General features: G+C 36.0%; 1 protein-coding gene across 1 annotated transcript in view; it reads left to right on the forward strand.

Annotated features, from left to right (window-relative positions):
• LOC118261414 (maltase-glucoamylase-like) overlaps nt 1-12,075 on the forward strand; it is a 33,422-nt gene that overhangs the window by 15,590 nt on the left and 5,757 nt on the right. Inside the window, exons 19-37 of the mRNA XM_035572243.1 lie at nt 17-73; nt 689-813; nt 1,347-1,435; nt 2,236-2,285; nt 2,763-2,933; nt 3,724-3,873; nt 5,039-5,254; nt 6,258-6,412; nt 7,240-7,408; nt 8,037-8,133; nt 8,244-8,356; nt 8,449-8,574; nt 8,723-8,851; nt 8,974-9,081; nt 9,381-9,443; nt 9,807-9,941; nt 10,765-10,849; nt 11,702-11,840; nt 11,931-12,064. Coding sequence (XP_035428136.1) covers nt 17-73; nt 689-813; nt 1,347-1,435; nt 2,236-2,285; nt 2,763-2,933; nt 3,724-3,873; nt 5,039-5,254; nt 6,258-6,412; nt 7,240-7,408; nt 8,037-8,133; nt 8,244-8,356; nt 8,449-8,574; nt 8,723-8,851; nt 8,974-9,081; nt 9,381-9,443; nt 9,807-9,941; nt 10,765-10,849; nt 11,702-11,840; nt 11,931-12,064 — 2,311 coding nt within the window. The remainder of the gene's footprint in view (nt 1-16; nt 74-688; nt 814-1,346; nt 1,436-2,235; nt 2,286-2,762; nt 2,934-3,723; nt 3,874-5,038; nt 5,255-6,257; nt 6,413-7,239; nt 7,409-8,036; nt 8,134-8,243; nt 8,357-8,448; nt 8,575-8,722; nt 8,852-8,973; nt 9,082-9,380; nt 9,444-9,806; nt 9,942-10,764; nt 10,850-11,701; nt 11,841-11,930; nt 12,065-12,075) is intronic.

Consider the following 12,075-nt stretch of genomic DNA (forward strand, 5'->3'; position numbering starts at 1 on the left):
TGTTTTTTCCTTATAGGGGGTGGACACAATTGAAGCGTATATTCCTGATGCTGTCTGGTATGATTATGAAACGGTAAGGAAATAGGGTACAGAAATGTGGAGAGTTGCTGATTTTTAGCATTATACCATAGTGATCTCTGCTGGTTTACTTTGGGACCATTGGCAGCAGTATGGATAGTCTCAGGACTAAAACCTTTTAAGAAAAGGAGGGATTAAGATGAATTGAGGAATTAAGAATTAAGTCAAAAGGGAGAGTTAAGGAACTAGGAATTAAGCCAAAAGAAAGAACTGGGAATTAAGTAAAAGGAAGAATTAAGGAATTGGGAATTAAGTAAAAGGAAGAGTTAAGGAATTAGGAATTAAGTAAAAGGAAGAATTTAGGAACTGGGAATTAAGTAAAAGGAGGAGAAGGAATTAGGAATTAAATAAAAGGAAGAATTTAGGAACTGGGAATTAAGCCAAAAGGAAGAATTTAGGAACTGGGAATTATGTAAAAAAAGAAGAACTAAAGAATGGGAATCAAGTCAAAAGGAAGAATTAAGGAAGTGGGAATTGATTCAAAAGAAAAAATTGAGAAGAATTAAGGAACTGAGGAATTAGAGAGAAAAAAGGAAGAATTAAGAAGAAATAAGGAATTAAAACAGCAGTGGGTGATGTCACCTAATTCTTCTTTATCCGTCTCCGCAAGGGCGCAAAACTGTCCGTCAGGAAGCAGAAAACGCCGCTCTACCTGCCCGCAGACAGGATGGGGCTTCACCTGCGAGGTGGCTATGTTTTTCCTACCCAGCAGCCAGCGACCACCACCGTTGCGAGGTACATCCAAGGGTGGAATATTTCCTTCACTAAAATGGCAGGAAAACAGGATTTCAAGGAAGGGGCTCGGGGTCATCTGCTTTCAGAAAAAAAAAAAAAGGAAAAAAAGGAAAAAAAGTAGTATTTGGAGCATTATTATTTAGCAGCATTTTAGCACTATTATTATCTAGTAGTACTTAACATTTGAAACTTGGAAATTAAGGACAGTCATCACTCATTTTCATGACCAATGACATAGTATTTCTAATAATTAACTAGAGAACATTTTTCTCTTTTCATTCTTTTTCTCTCTTTTCTCTTTTTGCAAACTTTCAGTGGATTTTATTCTTTTACTTGAAAATCATCAAACACGTAAACCCTGGATAACCAGGGACCAACACAAGACAATTCTCAAAGTTCTGAAGCCCCGTTGAGCTCTATACTCTTAAAATGAACATTAAAGACTTTTTATTTTATTTTACTTTAAAGACCGTTTATTACACATCTAAAATGTATTTATTAATAAATTGTGGGGTTTTGTTTTTGGTCCACAGCCGTAAGAATCCCATGGGACTGATCATTGCGCTGGATGACAACAAAGAAGCAACTGGGGAGTTGTTCTGGGATGATGGAGAATCCGCACGTGAGTCTTGATCAGCTCTTGTTAGTTCAGGAAAAATGGCCCAAAAATATTTGTAGGGTTGTTGTAGAGTTGTTGTAGAGTTTTGGGGTTGGAAGGGTCCTTAAAGATCATCTACATGTTCACGATATGCACCCATGCATATGCACACATGTTCTGATATGCACCCAAATGAGTTTCAGTGGGAGCAAGACCACACAACCCCTGTTCACCAAGAAAAGTTGGTTAAAGATGAAAACTTTTACATTTCTGACCTTTTTGGAATCAGTTAAATTCCTGGGGAGATCAGCAAAAATGTTGTTAACTCAAAAGGTATGCTTATTGACACCAAAATTTTTAAGGCAGCTGCTTCCCATGTTCATTAATTTGAATAACATACCAATATAAAAAAAAAATATATATTTTTTATTTTAATCTTGAAGTGAAGGATTTTTTGGCGAATGAAGAATGTTGAATTTTCTAAGGAATTTCTGAGGATTTAGGCATCCCATTATCATTTAATTAGAAAGACTTTGGATACTTAAATCCTTCAGGAGCTTTTGAAGCCTCTTTGCCCTTCATGGATTTCATGCTCCTACATCTAAGAGATATTCTGCAGCGTATAGTATCATGACTTGATAGGTAATTCCTAAACTTGAAAAAGACTAAAATAAAAATCACAGAGATTTCAGGAAAATAAAAGGATATTGACATCCTGGGTCAATTCCACAAAAGATGAAAATTGGCAGAATGCATTTTATTTATTTATTTTTTAATGCCTTTCATTCTGTGCTGCAACCAAAATTTATTTTTCTGTATTTTAGCTTCTGATGGCAGTAGAAACTACATTTTCTATGAGTTCAAAGTTTCCAATGTAAGTATACATATGTTTTAAAAAAATTACTTTTCATTTCCAATGTTAAACTTCTATGGGTATTCTCTTTTCCTTTCCCTATTTTCCTACAATATTACTAAGAAACGGAGTATTTGGCAAAGTCTAAGAGGTGTCATTTTCAAAATATTATCGCTAATGAAATTATTTATAATATCTGAAAAATTCCAATTTCTTGATATATTATAGAGTGAGAAAAAACACCTGCTTATAGAATTTATAAATTCTATAAATTTATAAAGTCTGTAAAGGAGAAAAGCTGTAAAACATCAGCAGCAGGTAGAATTTGAAAGGAGATTAATACAATGCTTGTGAGTCTCAAAATCTGACAAATTGACAGAAGTCCTTGTATATTGGAAAAAAAATGAAGCTGAATATCTCCAATGAGTGAGGGGTAGAGCAGAATTAAAATCTGGGGAAACACTGGCAATTCAATGCAATTATTTCATTGTTTCTCAGAACACGCTGCAATTGAACATCATAAACAACAATTACTCCGACCCGAACAACCTGATGTTCGAAGAAATCAAAATTTTGGGGTTGCAGGAGGAACTGATGACAGTCACAGTGCTGCAGAACAACACTGAGCAAGTTTCTTCTCATAACATCACCTATAATCCTACAGACAAGGTAAAGAATGGGAGGAAAACTGGAATTAAAATTTTCTGGAGTCATATATATTAGATATATAAATATTATATGTTATATATATAATTATATAAATGTATATATATATAAAAATAATTATATATATTATTATATCTGTTGGGTATATATTGCAGTAGAGAGTGGCCAGTAGTATTGTAAATCTTTGGTATATGCAGATTTTACTGCAGAAAAACAAAGTATAATTTCATTAAACTCACGTATTTAGGTGGCAGATCTGATTTGCTCTCAGACGTTGCGCACAAAAAAAGTTTGTTATTTATTTACGTGGGTCAATTACATTTATAAGGGGGGGGAACAGATTTAGAATTTTAGTTAATGTTGCAGGAGGGTAGGTAATATTTGCCTTCTTTACCACTTAATCAAATAGTTTTCAAATTGTAAATATAAAACGTAAAAAAATCAATTGGTTTAAAAAATTTAAGCATTTAGTTAAGAGCTGTGCGATTCTCTTCAGCCCTAGTGTGCTTTCATGTGAGTTGAGGGGTCGGAGCTTTTCCAGATCTGTGCCTGAATTTGGCAAAATTTAACATTGGGTGAAATTTAATGGATGAAATTATTTAACATTTGGAAAAATTTAACATTTGGAAAAATCAGTGTGCATAAAATGTCATGTTGGGCAAGTTCTTGTTTCTGCAGATCTTAAAAAAGAAAAAAAAAGACAATAATGAATGGGATACACAACTTATTGTTAATTTTTGTTAATATTGTTAATATTGTAAATTTTTAATTGCTTTATTGTTAATTTTTATAGTTTGCTGTTATAAAAGGGCTCCAGCTTGATTTGGGCAAATCGTACGTCTTAAGATGGACTCTAGGAACCCGCGTCTCTGAAAAATTTGATTGTTATCCCAGCGCAGGGGCCACCAAGGAACTATGCGAACAACGCGGCTGCATCTGGGCTGTAAGCAAAGATTTATCCTGTTTTAAGAATCATAACTTTTTTTTTTCTTACAAGAAAAAGTTCAATTTTTCCTTCTGTCAGATCACCTCAGAAAACTGTGGTTCATTGAAGCTGTTTTAAACCAGTTCTGAAGTCTGAAAATTAGAAGAAAATCTGGTGTTTTGGGAAATACAGTATATAATAATAATATAGTGTATATTATTATAACGGTGTATTTCTATGATTATAGAAAATAATAGGAATATTAGAAAAATAGAAAATAATATTATTGCTATAAATATATTCTATAGATTATTATAGAAATAATAATAGAGTTATAAAAAATAGAGGAAGCGATATTCTTACCTCCATTGGGCTCTGCCACTGCCAACAAGACCTGCGAGGCATCAGGTTTGGGATTTTTTGCATTTATTTTTTTTTTAATATTAAGCTTCCATTGTTGAAACATATTCAGCTAAATTCAGTTCCTCTAGAAATCCAGAATGAGAAGAAATCCTTGAATCTCGAGGGAATTTTCCTCTCTCTGTGAATGTAACGGGTCATGCCCCCGTTGGATATATCCAAACCATAATTCCTGTTCCTGGAGATTTTTAGGTTTTATTTCTGGATTGTTGTGCATGGTTGTGATGACCGTGACAGCATGATGACAGGCTGGAGTGGTGGACGAATTGCCTGAAATTTGTCATTATTAGATATATTTGTTGTTATTAGAAATATTTGGGGAATTTTAGATATTTGAGAATGGCTCTTCGTGCAGAAGCATGTTTGGCCAAGTTATGAACTATTTTAAATGTTTTCTTAAGTTGAGTGAGGCCTTGAATTTGGTGACGAAAGGTGCAAAAATACTCATTAGGAGCTAAAATGCAGTGAGCAGGCATAGATTTTTTTGTACAAATACGAGAAATGGTGATTATTGAGAGCTGATGCATTAACCAACGTCAGCGCTTGGAATAATTTGCGGGTGAATTCTTGACTTGAACGAATTCATTATTTCTAAAACAGTGTGAATAATAATAATAATCTGCCTTTATTGCTTAACACTGGGGACAAAAATGTGTTATCTGGAAAAAAAAAAAAAGTTTTGGAATCCTTGCTGCTTAAAACTAAATTAAAAAAGAAAAGCAAGTGACTCCTTCACTAATTGGCCACGTGCTTCCATTTTCAGGAAGAAACCTCCGGTTCTGGTTTGAACATTCCCTACTGCTATTACGGCTCTGACAACAGTTATTCCATCTCCGATGTCCAATACACGGCATCGGGGCTGGCGGCCAACCTCACCTACACAAACACCACAGCCAGGGCCTTTGAGAGGTCCACGTCGCCCATCAGCACGCTTCGCTTGGAGGTGATATACCACAGCAATGACATGCTCCAGTTTAAGGTATTTCTCCCAGTTTCTGGTCCTCCGCTGGCCAAATTCATTATATTTCTCAGAATGACGTTTTTCGTCAGTTTAGTGTTGCATGGGTGGTGCACTCTCATTAAAATGAGTTTCTTCTTTTAACCAAATGCACGGTTAATGGTTAGACTTGAAGATTTTGGAGGTTTTTCCCAACCCAAGCGATTCTGTGTGATTCTGCATGATTCTGAGCAATTCTGCAAGATGCTGTGCAATTTAAAGAGCATTTATTACTCTTAGGCCATATCTTGTTTTTCGTGGAGGAATTTCATCCCATTTTTTCTACTGGAAAATCATGGATCGAGCATACAATGTCAATGTGTACGTGGGATGTCATACAGAACTGGAACTGAAGAGATTTAATTGATATAATCAGTTCTGTTATGAAACATGACTTTTTCTTGACCGTTCAACTTCTGAAACCTTTAATATCTCATCATTTAGATTATAATTTATTACTCTACGTTTAATAAAATAACTCTAAATTGGGTATATTATTAAAACGAGCAGACATAAAGTCTTGAATCAAGTCGTGTTATCCTACATACTGCAGAAAACCCAAAGAGAAATCTCTTAAAATTACCTAAAAAGTGAACCAAAAATGTGAAATCCATCATACCTAAAAATACACTTAAGATATTTGAATAATTAAGAGTCATTCCTTGTCCAAAATAAAATCTTATTGCTCTTTATTTTCCAGCCCCAATAGTTTGAAGGAATTTGAGAAAGGAATATGCACTGAAGGAAAACATTTAACAAATTTACTAATTTTTAAAGTAATTCTTATCATTATTGGCAAGGTTTTGAACAACTCTGTTTGTTGACTTGGAGTCTTCCAGTCTGTAAATTAATTTTATCTAATTCAATAGGAATACTGCTTTTGCTATTTTTTATCCTGAATTTCTGAAAATACAGGTTGCTTATCTATCTTTTTTTTTTTTTTGTATTCCACATGCGTTGACCTGAATTAATTATCCCTGCATAGATTTATGATTATGCAAATAAAAGGTACGAGGTGCCGGTCCCGCTGAATCTCCCCAGCACCCCAACGAGCTCAGCCGAGCAGCGACTCTACAACGTAACGCTCCAGACAAAGCCGTTCGGGATCCAGGTTCAACGCAGAAGCACGGGGACTGTTATGTAAGACATGCTCACTCCATTTATGTCGGGATTTTGAGTTGAAATTTTCTTTAACTTCTCTCCTTCCTTTTCCCTTCCTCTCTTTTTTTTTTTTTTAAATTTAATTTTTTATTTATTATAATTTTTTTATTTCCCTACAAAGAGTTTCCTTTCCCATATGTAATGCCACGTATAAGTTTTTGTATCCATCCCAATAAATGCCCACATCTGTCCAAAGCTAAACTCTGCTAAATTGGCAATCACTCAACTTTTTCTTAAGTCTGAGATAATTAACCCAGAGGAAAACAGAACTCTCTATTTCAGTAACAGGGCAATTAATAAATCAAACAAGATTAATTTATTTCCTTGGTGAACCACGCACCAGCCCTAGAACAATGAAGTTAGCAGCTGGAGGTCTTACTCCTTTCAAGTTAGATATTTTTTGCCATTCTTTAAAGTAATCGGAATTTAATTACAAGTTGAGTTAATTTGTGCCAACAAGAATAAGTGATTTGTTCCGTAATTCAGCCTCCAACGGCTATGTCAGTCACTGGAAGATCTTTACTGGGTTGTAACTCAGTTTTTAACAGTAAAAAAGTTGATTTTTGTCTGTTTTGAAATGATCTGCCCAAAAAACAGAAAATAAATTAAGCTCAAGAAATAAATAAATAAAAATAATAAAAAAACACCAAACCTTCTAATGTTCTCTAAACTTTCTTGATAACCAAAACAATTTTATCCCAACTTTTGTGCATAGTAAGACATTTAGAAAAGAGTTGGCCTTTGAAGGGTTGCCAGCCGTGCACGACGCTAAAATCACCATTTTGTTGTATTTTGCCCCATTCTAGCTGGGATTCACAGCTGCCCACGTTCACGTTCAGCGACATGTTCATCCAGATTTCTACCCGCCTGCCCTCCCAGTACCTGTACGGCTTCGGCGAAACCGAGCACACCATGTATCGCCGGGACATGAACTGGCACACGTGGGGGATGTTCACCAGAGACCAGCCTCCTGGTGTAAGTGACAACGAATTCCCATTTTTTTCCCCAAAAAATGATGTTTTTTGCTTGGCGTTGACCAGCGTTGATTTGGCTACGGGGGATGTCCTCCAACGTGCACCTCAGTGCCTAGACCAGACCTTGGCAAACTCCTGTGATGTTGGGATTTAATTAGGACATAAAATCCAAAATTTTGTGTCTACGTGCATCCGTGTAGTCGTCTGCATAACCCAAATATTTTCAAGGGATTAATTGTGTATTAGCAACGCTGTATTTTAGTTTGAATTTCCAGCTCAGGTCTTGAACCATCTTGAGAAAATGAAAAAATAAGAGAAAGCCGCTTGTCTTGAAGCTACAGGCTACCTGGAAATACTTGGAAAAAAAGTTTTCTCCTAGAAAAGCTATTTTTAGTGATTTTATGGCAGGAATACATTTGCTTCCCTCCTTCCAAATTTTGTGTAGCTTGACCTCAAAATTTGAGGCTGACAGTGATTGCTCCTGGTCAACATCTACTGCAGTATGATTTTGAATGTTTTTGGTTGGCTGTTGTGCGTCCAATCATTTATTTGTAAAGTATCATTTCTTGGTAGATGCGAATAAGCAGAAGGTTCATGACATCATTGCAATAAAATTACTTTTTTTGCAGTACAAGTTGAATGCATATGGTTTCCAGCCATTCTACATGGGTCTTGAAGAAGACGGCAATGCCCATGGAGTCCTCTTGCTCAACAGCAACGGAATGGGTAAAAAATAAAAATCAAAATCACTATATTCGCCATGTTTTAAAGCTCAGGTTCTGAGATAGCAGCTTACGCAGGCATCTGTTGCCTCACTGCCTGATCTCTGTTTTCAGACGTCACATTCCAGCCCACGCCAGCTCTGACGTATCGCACAATTGGGGGAATTCTGGACTTCTACATGGTTTTGGGTCCAACACCGGAGAGCGTTGTTCAGGAATACACTGAGGTACGGTTCCTGTTACAAATTCAAAATGTTTTCTTTGTTGTTGTTCTGTTTTCACCTACTCACAGTAAATATTTTCTCTTCTTCATTTGTAGCTGATCGGGCGACCAGTCTTGCCACCCTACTGGGCACTGGGATTCCAGCTGTGCCGCTATGGATATGAAAATGACTACGAAGTTGCCCAATTAGTGGAAGACATGAAGGCGGCCAGAATACCCTATGTACGTTGAGAACCAACAAAGCTTGTCAATTCTTGTCCTTTCTTCTTGGCCTCCTCCTTCTTCTTGGCAGGAAATGACCAAAAAAAGCCCTTTATGTTGATTTTTCTTTTTGATTTATTTATTTTTTTTTTTTTTTTGTGAACCACAGGATGTCCAGTACACAGATATTGATTATATGGAACGGCAATTGGACTTCACACTTAGCCCGCAATTTGCTGGATTACCAGATCTAGTTAATAAAATAAGAGGAGAAGGAATGAGGTTTATCATAATCCTGGTGAGTTTGGACTTCTGCTTTTCAGTTGCAGTCTGGGATTTAATTATGCGGAATACACTTAGCAGGATTTCTGTATTTGTCTTTGGAACATAAAATTAAAATTATATTACCTGTAATCTTAGGATCCAGCCATATCCGGAAACGAAACCAATTACCCCGCCTATGAAAGAGGCTTGCAGAAGGATGTCTTCATAAAGTGGCCCAATTCCAGTGACATCGTCTTTGGAAAGGTGCAGTTCTTAAAAAACTTTTTTTTTTTTTAATTATTTTATCCAAACCAGCATCATGCCAGCCAAGACATTAAAAGACTTCCAATATCACATTAATTCCTGAATTTAAGTGGCACAAACCAAAACACCTTTGGTTTGTGTCACCACTGGAGAATATAGCAAGTTGATATATAAATCTATATGTTTATATAGATTATTTTGAATATATTCTTTTAAATTTATATATTTATATAGATTATAAAGCTGTATATTACACCCGGTTTCATTTGGTTAATTTAACATGTTCTTCCTCCTATTAGGTCTGGCCGGATTATCCCAACGTGCAAGTTAATAACACACTGGATTGGGATACCCAGGTGGAAGTAAGCATGGGTACTTTTTGGCAATAGTCACAAATAGAACAGGAACACCAAATTTATCAGATTATGGCAAAAAAAAAAAAAAAAAGGATGATAAAACTGAGTTGGCGGAGCAGGACAGCCAAAAAAAATTAAAAAAAAAAATAAATCAAAAATACCACAGGCATGAGATGCAGAAAATGAGAAAATGTCAAACCTTTCTTCCAGAACATCTACAAAATGTAGCAAAAGCAAATTTTTTAACCAAATTCCATTGTTTTAGCGGTGGGATGCTTTCAGTCCTGAGTCTATGCTTTATATCTATCTATCTATCTATCTATAATATATATATATATATATTTTTTTTTTTCCCTTCAATTTTCACAGCTCTACCGAGCGTATACAGCTTTTCCAGATTTCTTCCGCAACTCCACGGCTGAATGGTGGGCGACGGAAATCATGGAAGTCTACAACAATCCCCGCAATGCATTGCAGAGCTTGAAGTTTGATGGCATATGGATTGTAAGTGTAAAAAATGATTCGATTTCTGACATTTTTTGTTGTGCCTTTTCATTGGAATGGTCCACGGAAGTTTAAAAAGCCCTTTTCTTCTTAACAGCATCAATACTTTTTGTTGAAACACTGGACTTCCTCAAATCTTCATTATTTACTACTTTATTATTGATTACCTACATAACAGCTCTTTTGAAAAGCTGTTAATCTTCCACCAGGTCCTAAAATCTATGTATTTTTTGCAATAGGAAACTATTATTTTCAACCAATGAGGTCAAATGACTGGTTTAGTTTGCTTCTTAACGTAAGTGGACCTGCAATAGTTTTAGTATCTATTAAATGTTAATATATTACTGCGACAAAAGCCCAGAATGTCTAGAAATACAGCAAAATATCTGATATTTTCCTGTTTTCCAGCTCTGGAGTGCCACAGGCACCAAAGACACCTGCTATCAGTACACAGGTTTTAGGACCTGATAAATCTGTAGCTGTATTTTCTGTATTTCTTTCAATTTCACACAGAGAAATATTGGTCCTTTGCAGGAAATGTGACTGTTAAAGAAGAATTTCTTAAAGTTGAAGCCCTGATCTTCGATTAATCCCAATTAATTTGATGTGGGGAAATGTGATACTCAGAATCTGGCTACGAAGTTTTCCAATGAAAAAGGATAATTAATTAAAGGATGAGAAATATTAAGGGATGAGAAATATTAAAGGATTAAAAAAAAAAAAAGATAAAAAATATGTGGCAAGCTAGAGCAGCCCAAAGTAGCCAAGCGCCCACATTGAGGAGGAATTTGTTCATCTCATGTTTTTTTTACTTTGTTTTCAGGACATGAACGAACCATCCAGCTTTGTTCACGGGGCCGTTTGGGGCTGTAGAGACAATGAGCTAAATAACCCACCGTACATGCCCAGTAAGTCTGATCACAGTAAAGATATTTTAAAATATTTAAGAACATTTTGAGACATTTAAAAATAAATATATTTTAAGACATTTAAAAATAAAGAAATTTTAAGATATTTAAAAATAAAGATGTTTAAAAATAGGTGGAGTTTTGGTAGTTATATTTAGATACTTTGTTTTGGACGTGCCCAAGGATGAAGCTTTTGGGTTTTTGCTGTTTTCTCAGATTAATAGTGAAATTTGTGACAAAAACTTTCCAAAATATCCTTGTGCCTCCTCTGATTGTGTAAAATTATGAACCCTAATTGACGAATTCTCTTGGAATATTTGCTATTCTATTAATACTGGAGTAGGGTGGAATTGATTAGTAATAGCTTACTATTAGTAACAGCTTTATTGGGATATTTCTCTTGGTTCCTGATGTCTTGAAATACTACGCACCATTTCTCAGTATTTGGCAGAGACTGAGTATTCAGAAATAGGCTTTCCTCCCCAGTTTTCTGTGTATATTTTGCTGATACATCAGTAATAATAAAGTTTTGCAGTATACATCAGTAATAATAAAGTTTTGCAGGATATATTCTGTTTACTCTTTGATCCTCTTTAGGAGGATCCTCAAGCTACACTTGAGTAACTAATTCCCTTGCAGAAGCCTACATGGGAATTTTAGGATTTTCTGGATTTGCTGAACTTCAGAAATCCAACTTTAGAAAACCTAAAAAATAAATAAAATAGCCATAAAATAAAATAAATAGCCATTCCTCTGTGTACCAGGAAGTGAACCCCAATGGAGGGTACGTCACCGAAGTGCAAATCATTTAATTCCTGTTAAAACAGAAGCGTTTTTGCTCCCTTTCTGTAGTTTTGGGATGGAGGGAGGAGGGGCTGGCTTACAAGACGCTGTGCATGGAAGGCGAGCAGCAGCTCCTGGATGGCACCCGCGTTCGTCACTACGACGTCCACAACCTCTACGGGTGGTCACAAACCAAGCCGACCTTAGAGTAAGTTGTATTTTTGGAGGCTTCCTTCCCCAAAACCCATTGCAAATGAAGGTTGTGTGCCTATGTTCTGATGACCGTTCTCCATCCCAGCGCCTTGAGGAACATCACGAAGGAGCGGGGCATCGTCGTCACCCGCTCAACGTACCCCAGCAGCGGGAAGTGGTCGGGGCATTGGCTGGGGGACAACACCGCGGCCTGGAATCAGCTGGAGAAGTCAATTATCGGTGAGTTGACT

This window comes from Cygnus atratus, unplaced genomic scaffold (genome assembly GCF_013377495.2).
Source record: "Cygnus atratus isolate AKBS03 ecotype Queensland, Australia unplaced genomic scaffold, CAtr_DNAZoo_HiC_assembly HiC_scaffold_62, whole genome shotgun sequence".
In the NCBI taxonomy this organism is placed as follows: domain Eukaryota; kingdom Metazoa; phylum Chordata; class Aves; order Anseriformes; family Anatidae; genus Cygnus; species Cygnus atratus.